This window comes from Miscanthus floridulus, chromosome 2 (genome assembly GCF_019320115.1).
Source record: "Miscanthus floridulus cultivar M001 chromosome 2, ASM1932011v1, whole genome shotgun sequence".
Classification (NCBI taxonomy): domain Eukaryota; kingdom Viridiplantae; phylum Streptophyta; class Magnoliopsida; order Poales; family Poaceae; genus Miscanthus; species Miscanthus floridulus.
The window spans coordinates 40,094,932-40,110,287 of record NC_089581.1 but is presented as its reverse complement, the minus strand read 5'-3'; the positions used below and the strand labels follow the sequence as shown (position 1 = coordinate 40,110,287).

General features: G+C 55.1%; 1 protein-coding gene across 1 annotated transcript; it reads left to right on the top strand.

Moving 5' to 3' along the window:
• The first annotated feature begins 1,345 nt into the window (after positions 1-1,345).
• LOC136536393 (uncharacterized) lies at positions 1,346-3,216 on the top strand. The gene is made up of 2 exons (XM_066528702.1): positions 1,346-1,666; positions 2,854-3,216. Exons 1-2 carry the CDS (start codon positions 1,346-1,348, stop codon positions 3,214-3,216), a joined length of 684 nt encoding a protein of 227 aa, XP_066384799.1.
• The last annotated feature ends 12,140 nt before the right edge of the window (positions 3,217-15,356 follow it).

Below are 15,356 nucleotides of genomic sequence, written 5' to 3'. Positions count from 1 at the left end.
CTGCAACAATGACGGCAGGCTTCCCCCCTATACCGGGCAGGTGGTGGAGAGCCAGCCAAAGAGGTGGAGGTATGGCGTCCCGGTGGTTGATCAGCCCAAACTACGGCTGCTCCTGGAGGCGCTGGAGAGGCTACGCAGCCGCGGCCTTACGGCGGCTGTGGTCATGGTGGCCTTCCACCACTGGAGGGTGCTGCCACTGATGGCTCGATGGCAACACCTGTTCGAGATGACATCGGATGACCCAATCGATGGCGTCCGATTGTCCGCCGTTGCCCTCTTCAACGAGGAGATTCTACGTCGGGTGAGAGAGACGGTGGAGGGGCAGCTGAGGAGCAGTGGTCTAACCCCATTCCCAATGCGCCCATCGTGGGGATACATCTCTCTCGTGAGTCACGCGTCGCTATGGCCCCCGAGGCCTCCTTGCTCCTTGTTTCCTTATTTGCGTTTGTCGTTCCTGTAGGGGATGAGGGATGTGCGAGCCTCCTCGCCGCCCGTTCCTGAGGACATAGAGCGGCGGGTGGTGAACAGGGCGCATGCCGAGGCATACAAGGAGCGGAAGGACGCCGAGGAGGCACGGCGCAAGAGGAAGAGCCTCGAGCATGATGAGCTAGAGAAACGTCGCCGGTAGTAGAGGCACGATGGTCTCCCAGTGGAGCCATCTCCATCACCGTCATTGACGGATTCTTCGAGCGACGACGACGAGAGCGAGGCAGGGCAGGGTCCTCTAGACCATCTCCCTGACGTCAGGGGGACTGCGCCCGAGGCATCGGCGAGCGGCCTGACGTCTCCAGGAGGAGAAGGAGAGGATGCCTCGGGGCTGGCGACCGCTCGCCCTGGGGCCGAGGCCAACACGCCCGAGGCATGAGCGTTGGGGAAGCGCACCGTCAGCCCGATGGGCTCGACAGCGGAGGTGGAGCGGGCGATGGCGGGGGTGGCCCAACAGTCTCCGTAGAGGGCCGAGGAGGCGCTGGGGGTCTGGCGAGGGCCGGCCGGCACTGGCGGATGTGGGGGCCGTGCCACCACCGCCGCCACCGCCGTTGCAGAGGACGAGGGGCGTAGTGCAGAAGGTGTTGTGTCCCCGCTCGAGGTAAGTGTTTTGTCAGAGGAGTTTGTAGCATCTTCCGTTCATTCTTTGGTCGTATGCTGACCACGTAAGTATCTCGTCTTCAGCCGGAAGCGTTAAGCAGAAGCACCCGCCTTGGCGCCACGTAAGGCACTCAAGGTGAGCACCAGCTCCACCGCTCGATGGGTGGTGGAGGCGTAGGCCGCCATACAGCGTGGCGCGGCGTCGGCTAGGGCCAACCTGAAGGAGTTGGTCGCCCAAGGAGAGGCTACCGAGGCAGCCATGAAGCAAGCGGGGGAGGAGGCGCCTACACCCTGCGAGACCGAGGCCCTCGAGCCAGGTGAAGCCGAGGCGCCTTCGATTGCTGAGGCCACCGAGGGTGAGGCCGAGGCCCTTGGGACCTCCGAGGCCGAGGTGGCGGATGCCGGGGCTCCCAGGACCACCGAGCCCAAGGTGGCGGAGGCTGGAGCTCCCAGGGCCACTGAGGCTGAGGCGGCGGAGGCTAGAGCCCCTGGGACCACCGAGGCCGAGGTGGCAGAGGCCGGCTTGGGCGCGGCGGAGCAGGCGACCCAGGATGCGGAGTTGGGGGTGGGGAAAGCTTCGGTACCGCCCCTGGTCCAAGACCCATCGCCGTCATAGGAGAATGCCTGGGAGGTGGAGGTTCATTCAATCTCTTCCGACAATACTTCCCGAGGGAAGGAGGCAGCGGACGTCGAGGCGGCCAGCACCGCTAAGCTACCGGCTCTGACTTCTGGCGAGGGGAGCTCGGCCCTCGTCCAGGTACAACCCGAGCCCTACAGGTGGGATAGCCTGCGTGTCTTGTGGCGGAGCCACCCTGAGGGGGAGCCTCTGTTCGCCCTCGAGGACACGGCCGAGGGGGTGCTAGGGCTCCTTCGAGCAATTCCACCAGCTGGCTGAGCGGTCGCTGTGGATAGCACTGTCCATCATGGCTGACGATCTGCCCGACGTTGCCTAGGTGCGCGCTTTCTTTCCTTATGTTGTGTCGTCTTTTTCCCGAGTTTTATCGCAGTGCTTGACGTCCGTTCTGCCTATCCAGGAGCTCGAGGCCCGGTCCCTCGGGAAGTCGATGTTCCTCCGATGGGAGAGGGATGTCTGGGACCAGCTCCGGTGGCAGAAGGACTTGCTCGCTCATGCCAACGAGCTTCTATCGATGCGGAGCGTGGAGGTGGAGGACCTCTGTCTTCACTGTGCTGACATGACGGTCGAGGCGGCCATGGCTTGGGAGTAGGCCGCCCCTTTGGCGGTGCGGATTAAGGAGCTAGAGGAGGAGTTGACCCGGGTGGCCGACGAGCGGGACGCCTTTGGGTCTCGGGCTGCACAATTGGAGGTTTCTGCCAAGGCCATCGCCGGGCAGCTGGGGGTGGAGCAGGGTGTGCACCTGCTAACGAAAGGCACCCTGGCGGAGGCCCTCAAGGTGGCCGAGGCCTCCTAGGTCGAGGCCTTGGCCTAGAAGGAAAAGGCTGAGGGTGAGTCCTGTTGAACCACGCCCCTTGTTTTATTTGCTTTTCTTGCGTTCAACCCCTAACTCCCTGATGTGACGCAGAGCTAGAGAGGGAGGCTTCTAGGGTGGCCGAGGCCTCTTGGGTCGAGGTCAAAAACTAGAGGGAGAAAGTCGAGGGTGAGTATTGTAGGCGTGCGCCCTTGTATGGTTTGTTCTCTTTCATGCTTAACCCCATCCCACCTGTCTTGGCGCAGGGTTGGAGAAGGAGGTCACCCAGGCAGCTGAGGCCTCCGTCGCAGTGCAGGCGGTGCTCGAGACCGAAATCTAGGAGCACAACGTGCTGCGGAGCGCCGCCCGTACCACCTGTGAGGCCCCAGAGGTTGAGGGGGTCGAGTCGGGCAGCTCCTTTGGGAGCCGCTTGATCGCGTTGAGCGGCCAAGTGCGCGAGCGGCTCCGGGGGGCGCTGCACACGAGCGTCAAGTGCGCCCTGGATGTCATCTCCTCGCACTACGCCGGCATCGACCTCGAGGCCATCAGCGACAGCTACGTCATGGCTGATGATGATGAGAAGGCCAAGGAGGAGGTCATGAAGCTGGTGGAGGCGGCTGAGGCCCCTGGCACGGCGCTGGCCAAGCTGTTCGAAGAGGAGGTGGTTCCCCCCATGCCGTCCACCGATGCTGGCGATCTATAGTCTTGACCTAGGCCAAAGGGGCCATGTAACTAGATTAGGATTTACATTATTGTACCATAACGCTTGTGGCCAGTCGAGGCCTTGTTTAAACTACTTATGCGTATACTGCTTTTTAATCGTTTTTATTGTATTTCCTAGCCTCTGCCCTCTGTCTCGTCTTCGAACATATCTCTTGCAAAAAACTTCCTCGGAGCCTAAGCTGTCCTTCGGGCAAAAGGTGGTGAGGGAGTTGCCGTAGCCCAGGAGGCGTAGGCTATCTCATGGCTCGGCCAGGCCTTTTGGCCCTGGGATAGACTTTTGGTCCTTAGGTTTTTTACAATCGATTTGTCAGAGTACGCGAGAGAGTTTGGCGTAGAAATTTTTTTGAAAAACGATTAAAAATGGTGACTGGGACTTACGGGGGGAGTCCCTCCTTCTAGCCCCCAAGGGAGGCTCAGGTTCTGCTAGAGGCAGAAGCCGTGTCTTGTTTCGAGCCCTGTAGTAGGGCACCTCTGCAGAGGCAGAGCCGAGTCTCCCTTATGGTGTTATCGTAATGCTGAGCCCCATGATGGGCTCGGGGGGTTTCTCGAAAAATTAGAACAACTAAAGAACGCTTCTTTATTGTATTTCGAGAAACAAAGTATACAATGCTTAGAAATTTAAGGGTAGAAGCAACGTAGTTGTTCTATGTTCCAAGCATTGGTGAGGATTTCACCCTTCTCGTTGGCCAGCTTGTAGGTCCCGGGCTTTAGCACTTGGGCGACGATGTACGGCCCTTCCCATGGCGGCATCAGCTTGTGGCGGCCCTTATTGCTCTGCCTCAGTCTCAGCACCAGGTCGCCCACCTTCAGGTCACGGCTTCGAATGCGTCAGGCTTGATAGCGTCGTAGGGCTTGCTGGTACTTGGCCGAGTGTAGCAGTGCAACATCTCGGGCTTCCTCCAGTTGGTTGAGGGCGTCCTCGCAGGCAGTGCGGTTGCTCTGCTCATTGTAGGCCTGTAGCCTCGGGGAACCGTACTTGAAGTCAGTGGGGATGATGGCCTCGGCTCCATTGACCAGGAAGAACGGTGTGAACCCCGTGGCTCGACTCGGAGTGTTCCTCAGGCTCTAGATGATCATCGGGCGCCATTGTGGCGCCGTCGCCTACTGACCACATTGTGGTCAGCTTGCGCCTTGCGTCGGTCGCCGAGGCGGTCGTGCACCGAGGGGGCCTTGTTGGCTGTCGGTGCTCGAGCAGGCTCGGGACGAACCGAGGCCTCTCTATCCCGCCGAGGCGATGCCACGGGTAGCTCCGAGGCGCCTCCGCGCCGTCGAGAGGCGGAGCTTTTGGCCTGCTGTGCCGTGGCGGTCTCGAGGAGGTCTCGGAGCTCGCCGTGGACCTATCGCCCTTCCGAGGTAGAGGGCTCGGGCATCGTCCGGAGTAGCATCGCTGCTGCCGCGACGTTCTGGCTAGTGCGATCAAAAATAGGAGGTAGCTCGCCCCCTTTGTCATTGTTGATGCGGTGGTTGACGTCGCGAGCCCTCCGCCGGGCTGCTCCGCCATCACCGCAACCTCACTGCTCTTGCTCGAGAGTGTCTCGGAGCTACTGTAGAAGGAGTCGGTCTTGTTCGACCTTGGCCTGAAGCTCACGGAGCTGCTCCAGGTCCAAGCATCGAAGTTCCTCAGGGGCAAGGTTCTCGTTTCGCGCTGCCCAGGGCTCGACGCGTGGAGGTGCGGCGGCGCCTGCCCCCTCAGGGGGCGGGGGCGATTGCCTACCCCTTCATCCTCATTGTCCGTGCTTGGCATCCCGAGCTCGACGTGGAAGCACTCACGAGTGGGGTCGTAAGTGCCTTCGTCATCGGAGTCGGAGTAGCCGAAGCAGTAGTCGCTCACGGCCAGGAAGTGACGCATGGCTTTAGGGTCACAAAGCCCGGAGAAGTCCACTCCGGTCCATGCCTCATCCTCCTCTGAGGAGTCAGTGTGGGTGTGGGTCGAGGTTGTGGCGATGAGGTCGAGGGCAAAACATTGGTGGCGTTCCAGGGGCTCCGCGTGAGCGGAAGCGTAGGCGGAAGCATAAGTGGCAGCAGCATTGCTCAACCCGAAGGGGTACGGGGATGGTGTCGTCGCCAGGCTCCGCTCCGCTGGAGGCGACTCCTCAGGAGGTGGTGGGGCAGAGCTTGATGACGGGGCATCGCCGTGCGCCACCGACGTCTTTCCCTTGCCCAGGCTCAGGCTAGATAGGTCTCCAACCAGGGACTCTGTACCAATAGCGGGGCATGGGATATCTGAAACAACCCCGATTTCCACGATGGGAAATCCACAGAGTCAAAGCGTAATAAGACCGTGGTAGATCATATTACCCAAATTCCAGTCGATGATCACATCCATACATCGATAATATCAGAGTACAAATAGTGCAGAATTACATAAATTATTACATCGCCGCATTGGCGGAATCAAAAGTAGCATTCATTCAGAACAGCTTGAAGATAAGATCGCCAAACTCGAGCGTAGGAATGAATCCCTCAACCGTCAAACTCCTCGGAGTTATACTCCTCAGCAGAACCTGTATGCCAAAATTTATCAGTACGATTTGTACTGGCCACTCCCAACCCTATGAGCATTGCTTTGTGGTAATTGGATGCAAGTCGGATATATTCAAAAGGACCCTATAAGGCTGGGGTTTCCTATGTATTAGCAGATCAAGTATATAATAGTATAGTCAGGTTTTAACACCGTTACCACACCCATTCCACCCCATTCCCATTCCAAAGCCAGGTTTCGACCCTGGGACCGATATACCACCATCTCCACACCTTCTCCATACCACACCCATACCATCGCTCAGTCGACAGGCCAACTCCCTCTCGGCACTGTCTCAAGGCCCGTAGCCCCTGGCTACGACCGAACACTCACTCCCTGGGGGAAGAAGAGAAGGACTCATCTCATATCTAGTTTAAGCGAAACCCAGGAAAGGTCCATAGCCGACAAGTCGGCACATGTATCGATCGATCAACCATACACTCTGCAGAGGTTTCACATACCCACAAGATAGCCATCCTCGACGGTGCCCCGTCTAGGCAGATTCCGGTCGCTTGCTAGCCTAGAACGATGCCACCCTACCTCTCAGCCCTGGTACATCCCAAGTCTAGTCTGGGATGGCTGATACTGTGAGTCGTAGACAGAGCCGGGGCCCACCGGATGTCAAGAGCCAGATCCACGAGGCCTCCTGAAGTCTCGGAAGGGTGTGGGGGGAAAACCGCGCACCCCGTACCTCCTTGCACACTTTCGCCTAGCAGTAGTGGCATCGCTCTACCAAGTAGTCCGACCGTCCCGCACCATATAGGGCGAGTGGGATGTAAAGGATTCCCGGTGAATCTGAGTACTAGTAAGTCCTTAGGGATGACCAAGCCAGAATGTCTTCATCAGGGTTTCCTTTTTACGTGCCACCATAGCACCTCTACCCTGGGCTCCACCTCTCCGAGGTTCACACCCAAGGCCACCTCCAATTACCATTTACCCGCCACAGGTATTCCATATCCAAGTGCCCAGGTAGCACCCCACGGCAAGACTTGCCCCAGGCTCGTCGTATACTCCAACTTGGTCGACACAACCCTCACCCTCCACGCACCCAAGTCACACACGCAGCACTCTCCCCATAGTCTAGATAATACTAGTTTCCACCACGCATCAATGTAGTGCAAGCGTAGTAGAAGTAATAAGCAATGAAATATAGTAGCAAGCGTGTGACTAGCCTAACAGCTGGGTGAGCAGGGACAAGGTTGCATCAAGGTAAAGGCCATCAAGAAGGCATACTACCATGCAAGTCCTATCATAGTGTGAATATAACAACATAGTAAAGCACTAGCAGTTCTATATTAGCCATGCGTAATAGGTGCTACGAAGTTGGGTGGGATGTGGCACCTTCAGTGTAGTCGTCTCCGTACTCCTCTCGGTACTCACGATCCTCGTCCGTCAGGTTCTCCTCCGAGTCTGCAACGAGCGTATTATAGTCGCGTCAGCGACGTCTATAGAATAGCACAAAGAAGCAATGAAAATTCAAAAGAGCCAAATGCACTCAAACATGGGTTCATTGCGTAGAGCTCGATTTTAGATGAATTTTGGTCCTAGTTTCATATTTTTCTGAGGTCGTATGAATTTGTTATGAATTTCCGAAGTTTAAATCATTTCTGAAAATGGAAAAGGCTAAATTAATCATGGGCTGACACGTGTTACACTGTGACTGGTCCACGGTGGTCTCGGCGAGCGAGACGGAGTCTCAGTGGCCTCTGCATGTGGTCTCGGCGAGCGAGACGGAGTCTCAGTGGCCTCTGCATGTGGCCTCGGCGAGCGAGACGGAGTCTCAGCGGCCTCTGCATGTGGCCTCGGCGAGCGAGACGGAGTCTCAGCGGCCTCTACATGTGGCCTCTACGTGTGGCCTCTACATGTGGCCTCTACATGTGGCCTCTACGTATGGTCTCTGCGTGTGGCCTCTACATGTGGCCTCTACGTGTGGCCTCTACGTGTGGCCTCTACATGTGGCCTCTACGTGTGGCCTCTACATGTGGCCTCTACATGTGGCCTCTTCATGTGGCCTCTACATGTGGCCTCTTCATGTGGCCTCTACGTATGGTCTCTACGTGTGGCCTCTACATGTGGCCTCTATGTGTGGCCTCTACGTGTGGCCTCTACATGTGGCCTCTACGTGTGGTCTCTGCGTGTGGCCTCTACATGTGGCCTCTACATGTGGCCTCTATATGTGGCCTCTACGTGTGGCCTCTACATGTGGCCTCTACATGTGGCCTCTTCATGTGGCCTCTACATGTGGCCTCTTCATGTGGCCTCTACATGTGGCCTCTTCATGTGGCCTCTACGTGCGGTCTCTACGTGTGGCCTTTGCGTGTGGCCTCTACATGTGGCCTCTACGTGTGGTCTCTGCGTGTGGCCTCTACATGTGGCCTCTACATATGGCCTCTACATGTGGCCTCTTCATGTGGCCTCTATGTGCGGTCTCTACGTGTGGCCTCTACATGTGGCCTCTACGTGTGGCCTCTACGTGTGGCCTCTACATGTGGCCTCTACATGTGGCCTCTACGTGTGGCCTCTACGTGCGGTCTCTACGTGTGGCCTCTACGTGTGGCCTCTACGTGTGGCCTCTACATGTGGCCTCTACGTGTGGCCTCTACGTGTGGCCTCTACATGTGGCCTCTACATGTGGCCTCTATGTGTGGTCTCTGCGTGTGGCCTCGGCAAGCGAAGCGGAGTCTCGGTGGTCTGTTCTAGTGGTCCCGGTGCCTCATTCCTTGTTCAGACGGCTAGCAGGCGGCATGGTGAAGTAACGATGGTGACCAAAAGGCGTGGTGGAGTCCGCGAGCGGTGGTGGTTCACGGCGGAGCTCCGGCCGAGGTCCGGTGCTCTTGGCCAGGGCGCTGTGGCCTGCTAACGGAGTCTCGGTCTACGCAGCTATCTTCCGGTCATCACGATGATGCTTTACGGCTACGTTCCAGTCTAGCGAGGTGGTCGGGTGAGCCGGTGGTGGCTGCGCCATGGCGGTGGCGTCGTGAGCGCGGCATGAGGGTGCTCGGCTACAGCGTCCATGGGGCTAGGAGGGGTCTACGGTGTGGTCGTGGATGCTATGCTTATGTATCCAGAGGCCGGAGATGGCCTCGGCCTACGCGCTCACGGTGTGGAGCGCCATGGCCGGAATAGCAGAGTCCGGCGGTGAGCAGGGAAAAATCAGGCGCTCACCGTAGGTGTCGTGGGAGATAGGATGGCGGTGCAGTGGAGAGTCGTGGCTGTGTAGAGGCGATGCAGTGCCGTGCTGAGCAGCTACGTCGATGTAGCTGATCGAGGCGACGCTCCTGGTTCCGGCGAGGCGTGGTTCCGCTTCTCCTTTCTTGCTCCGGCAGCGGTGTCCTTCTCCGTGCCTCTCCTTCTCTCTTCCTTCTTTCTCTCCTTTCTCTGGCTCGGTGAAGTGGTTGGCCACCAAGTGGCGGTGAGGCGATGGGGCGAACGCTAGGGCAACAGAGGGTCGTGGCTTTTATAGCCGGAGCTCTAAGCTCCCATGGCGGATGACGGAACGGCTGGTGATGTGCCGAGCGCATCGGACGGCTCTCGTGCGCAGGGGCGGTTGCGTGGGCGCGGCGCTAAGGTGGGGGACAGGGTCATGCGATGTGCGTGAACCTGGGCCCGCGTCTGCTGCTTTGGTCGGGGCTCGGTCGAGAGATGAGGCTGGCATGGGGAAGAAGATGATCCTGTAGCTGGGTGGCTGACAGAGGGGGCCCATCTGTCAACTTGTCCTGATGCGGCGGCGTGTGGTGCGTGAGGGCTGACGGGCGGGTCCGGCTCATCAGCGGCGTGCACGTACGGGCGGTGATGCTGGGCTGGCAGGCTGGGTCGGTCGAGGCAGGCTGGGTCGAGTTGCTGCCTCCCTCTTCTTTCCCTTCGTATAATGTTACACTTCTTTCATGTATATAAATCAAAGTGGCCTATTTCTCCTTTGATAAAATGTTCCATGGTGATAAACATTGGTCAAAGTATTTATTGGGATATTAATTCCATATTAGTTCATTTATTTATAAACACATATTTGTTAGCTTTTATTTAATCAACACATAAATCAAATAAAATCCAAATCACCATGTTGAATATAATGCAACTTGATGTATGCTATGTGGTAAAATAAATTCTAGGTGATGAGGTGAGATACTCGTGCCAGTCATATAGGTTTAGTTAGTGCAAGGTTAGGGGTTTCCTACATGCCACATCATCACTCAAGGGTTTTAAAGAAAGAAAAATTTTGTAGTTGGGATTTTTTTTTGGTGTGTGGATTTTTTGGGTTGTTACAGTCCTACCCCCTTAACCGAATCTCGTCCTCGAGATTAAAGCATAACGTACTCTTCAAAGAGGTAAGGATATTGTAGCCGGAGGTCAGACTCTTTCTCCCATGTTGCTTCTCTCTCAGTGTGGTTGCTCCATTGGATCTTGCACATAGGAATAGTTTTGGTTCGGGTCTCTTTGGTATCTCTGTCCAGAATTCTGATAGGATGTTCTTTATACTCAAGTGTATCTTGAATGTCAAGTGCATCAGTTGGAACTGCTTCATCGGGTACTCTCAAACACTTGCGTAGCTGTGACACATGGAATACGGGATGCACACCCGCCAATTCCTCGGGTAGCTCGAGTTTGTAAGCGAGTTTTCCAATCCTCTTGCAAATCTTGTATGGGCCAACAAATCTAGGGGCAAGCTTTCCTTTCATCATGGAATCTGATAGTTCCACGTAGTGGGGATACCTTGAGATAGATGAAATCTCCCACACTATACTCTAGTTCTCTTCTTCTTTTGTCAGCATAGCTCTTGTATCGACTTTGTGCAATTCTCAAATTCTCCTTCACTTGAGCAACTCCTTCTTCGGCATCTTGAATCTTAGCGAAGTCGAAGAACGATCTTTCTCCCGGTTGAGACCACATCAAAGGGGTCTTACAAGGTCTGCCATACAGAGCTTCAAACGGTGACATCTAGATTAGTGGAGGGTAACAGGGTTAGGTTGGCTTCAAAGATAAGACCTTCAATGGTAAGACTTACTCTCTTACAAATGTGGGTGCACTTTAGGTCTCCTAAAGGTGAGCTGGTGATGATAGGATTTCCACGTGGGGTTACAGGTAGGTCATGATCTCGTGCAAACTTGGATGATATGTATGAACAAGTTGCTCCAGAGTCAAATAGAACTGATGCAGTATTGCCATTAACTAAAAACATACCGTACACCACGTCAGGGGCAGCCTGTGCTTCCTCGGCGTCCAGGTGGTTGAGACGTCCACGAGTAGCAGATCCCTTGAACTGAGACTTCTGGGTGGCTGAGTTCTGAGGGCACTCAGCGGCTTTGTGACCTGGTTGGCCACAAGCGAAGCAGGTGAAAGGTGCACCGCCTGTAGGGGTTGGCGCGGGTGCCTTCCAGTTTCCAGTGTTTGGTGCGAAGCGGTTCTGTGCTGGGCGTTCATTTGCTGAGCGGGGATGGTTGGAACGATCCTGAGTGTTGCGGTCCTGAGCATAACAGGTCCCTAGTGTAATGATCCTGAGCAGGGCGGGAATATTTGGTGGTGTAGCCTCCACTTCCCTTACTCGATCCAGGGTTGTCATCCCTGTTGTGGCGTGAGCGTTCCCTGGATGGTGCATCTCTGCGGAACCTCTTGTGATCACGGCCACGGAAGGACTCCTCAGGCTTACGCTTTCTCTCCCTATACTCTTCTCCAGCTTCAGCACGGTCTTTCTCAATCTGGATGCAGCGATCCACCAGAGCACGCAATGTGTTGCTCTCAATACCGCCAAACTTCAGCTTGATGTGCGGGTTAAGTCCCTTGCGGTAATAGTACAGCTTCTCCTTCTCAGAGTTCACAACATAAGAAGGTGCATAGCGCAGAAGGTTGGTGAAACTGGGTAGTGTACTCAGTCACCCTGTCCTTTCCCATCTTGATGTTGCGGAACTCCTCGGCTTTGGCCTCCATGATACCCTTGGGAATGTGATACTCAGTGAATGCTTCAGCGAACTCATCCCACTGAGATGTGGGCAGGGTCCTCATGGGAGTCACTGAAACTGTCCCACCAGGCGCGTGCTGCACCCGTGAGCTGGTGTGTGGCAGCTCCAACACACTCATCATCGGTGAAAGTAGTGAGGATCAAGCTTCTTCTCCATTTCCTTGAGCCAGTCATCGGCTACAAGCGGGTCAGGGTCAGTGCCATCATAGGTAGGTGGCCTTAGCTTCAGAAATCCCTCTAGCTTCCTTTGGAAGTCGTTCTGCTGACCTCCCTGGCGACGGTTTGCTCCTTCAACAAGAGCTGCAAGAAGCTGGGTCTGTTGTGCCATCACTTCTGCCAGGTTCGGTGGTGGTGGTGGTGGAATGTTCTCCTCAATAGGCGGCGGGGTATTCTCCAAGTTGAAGGGTATTCCTCCACGTCCACGTCCGCGGCCACGGCCACGGTTGTTGCCACCACATCCCCCATTGGGTTCGGCTGGTTCGGGGATGGGTGCACGTCCACGGTTCATTAGGCGATTAGATCGGCGGTTCGGCATCTGTAATACGGATCATAGGAATTTTAGTGCTTGTGCCATAAAGTGCTTATAATTCAATATGATTATATAATTTGACTGATTTAAAGAAAAATATTTATGCTATCCAACACTCATTACAAAAGAAGCAATAAGATTCATAAAGATGCAATAAGATCCGAAACATTCATTACATGGTTTTTATTACATAGCATCATCTCCAGTAGCTACACTTGAAGACGTGCGAGAATCGTTCTACGCATGGTGTCTCATAATACATCTCATAAGGGGTACAACTCATGGAAGCTACTGACATGACTCATGACCACGCAAGGTCATCTACTCCAACTCGTATACCGCAGCTGGGATACGACTGTTCTCGATCTCGATCTCCCCGTTAGACTTGTGAAGTCGGGACACGTACTTCAAGGCCTCGGCAAGCTCCTCAGTAGGCTTGGCTCCTGGTAGGGTAGGGCAGGCGTCTAGGTTGAGGCGAGTCAGGGCTAACTCAAACTCCTCTATCCTAGGCTTCGTCTTGCTGCGAATCTCCTTGGGTAGCTGATCCCACATACCCTTCATCTCCCTGAGGCGCTTCCTGTCAGACTTCTGCCAAGCCTGCCAAGTCCTCTCACACTTGTCCTGTAGGTACTTGGTCTGCCTGAGTGCCTCGATCAGGTGACCCTGGTTGTGAACGGCCTTCTTCCTGGACTCCTCTAGCTCCTGAGTCAGGGTCTTGTTCCGAGATTGGATCTTCAGCATGTCAATCCCCTTGGATCTCTCTCTGTCCCCTCTACGGTTGAACTCGGCCTTCTTGTCGTCCAACTCTCTCTGCAACTCCAAGACCTTGCTATCGAGGTAGCAGGTTGCTATTGCCTAGGTCGGCTGCCTTGTCCTGTAAGTCAGCGACCTCGGCCCTGTGAACTTCTTCATGATGGTTGAGCTCATCCTGTAGCTTGGCAACTGCCTCGAGTAGACTAGCTCGCTCCTGTGCTCCCTGCGAGTCTCGCTCCTGGTACTCCCACCGAAGGGCCTGGTTCTGACGTCTCTTCTGCTCCAGCTGGGTCACGTACCTGTCCTGACTCTAGAAGGTGGATAGCTGAGACGCGAAGACATCTGTCCTCCTCTGCAAAGATAACCCTGCCGGCTGCGAAACTCTGCTCACTGGGGGTACGGCTGAGGTCGAGGGCCTGAGGAAGTAGACGGAACTCTGTCGTCTTCAGGTGCTCGTAGTGGTCCCTCATCACACTGCGAAGTGCCTTGTGTGAGATAGCTCACAGTCCCTCCTCAACTGTGTCCTCTACAGTCATCTCGGTGAAAGCTGGGACAGAAGGTAGGGTGGTGCTAGCTGGGAACTCGACTGAGGTGACAACCGGTCCTTCGATTCCTCCATCCTGAGCTGGCTTCCCGGTGCAGGTGACCTTGATAAGCTCGTCGGGAACTCCTAACGTGACGAGAACTCTGCAGAGGGTTTGTGCAAAACCCCTGAGCTCATGTAGGTCGAAGGTAAGCTTGGCGTGGTCTAGAGGTAGCGGTCCTAGAGGCGGCCATTCGACGTTCGTTGCCATCTGCATGTTCCAAGGAAACAGGTGTCAGCAGGTCAATACTAGATAAGCCTTGCATAAAAGTGAATGCAGGGTCGGTATATAACCGAAAGAAGGGCTGTCCACGTCCTATTCTATCGTCCATCTCTAAGGGTTTTGTCCTAAGGTCAAGTATGGCTCTGATACCAACTGAAACAACCCCGATTTCCACGATGGGAAATCCACAGAGTCAAAGCGTAATAAGACCGTGGTAGATCATATTACCTAAATTCCAGTCGATGATCACATCCATACATCGATAATATCAGAGTACAAATAGTGCGGAATTACATAAATTATTACATCGCCGCATTGGCGGAATCAAAAGTAGCATTCATTCAGAACAGCTTGAAGATAAGATCGCCAAACTCGAGCGTAGGAACGAATCCCTCAACCGTCAAACTCCTCGGAGTTATACTCCTCAGCAGAACCTGTATGCCAAAATTTATCAGTACGATTTGTACTGGCCACTCCCAACCCTATGAGCATTGCTTTGTGGTAATTGGATGCAAGTCGGATATATTCAAAAGGACCCTATAAGGCTGGGGTTTCCTATGTATTAGCAGATCAAGTATATAATAGTATAGTCAGGTTTTAACACCGTTACCACACCCATTCCACCCCATTCCCATTCCAAAGCCAGGTTTCGACCCTGGGACCGATATACCACCATCTCCACACCTTCTCCATACCACACCCATACCATCGCTCAGTCGACAGACCAACTCCCTCTCGGCACTGTCTCAAGGCCCGTAGCCCCTGGCTACGACCGAACACTCACTCCCTGGGGGAAGAAGAGAAGGACTCATCTCATATCTAGTTTAAGCGAAACCCAGGAAAGGTCCATAGCCGACAAGTCGGCACATGTATCGATCGATCAACCATACACTCTGCAGAGGTTTCACATACCCACAAGATAGCCATCCTCGACGGTGCCCCGTCTAGGCAGATTCCGGCCGCTTGCTAGCCTAGAACGATGCCACCCTACCTCTCAGCCCTGGTACATCCCAAGTCTAGTCTGGGATGGCTGATACTGTGAGTCGTAGACAGAGCCGGGGCCCACCGGATGTCAAGAGCCAGATCCACGAGGCCTCCTGAAGTCTCGGAAGGGTGTGGGGGGAAAACCGCGCACCCCGTACCTCCTTGCACACTTTCGCCTAGCAGTAGTGGCATCGCTCTACCAAGTAGTCCGACCGTCCCGCACCATATAGGGCGAGTGGGATGTAAAGGATTCCCGGTGAATTTGAGTACTAGTAAGTCCTTAGGGATGACCAAGCCAGAATGTCTTCATCAGGGTTTCCTTTTTATGTGCCACCATAGCACCTCTACCCTGGGCTCCACCTCTCCGAGGTTCACACCCAAGGCCACCTCCAATTACCATTTACCCGCCACAGGTATTCCATATCCAAGTGCCCAGGTGGCACCCCACGGCAAGACTTGCCCCAGGCTCGTCGTATACTCCAACTTGGTCGACACAACCCTCACCCTCCACGCACCCAAGTCACACACGCAGCACTCTCCCCATAGTCCAGATAATACTAGTTTCCACCACGCA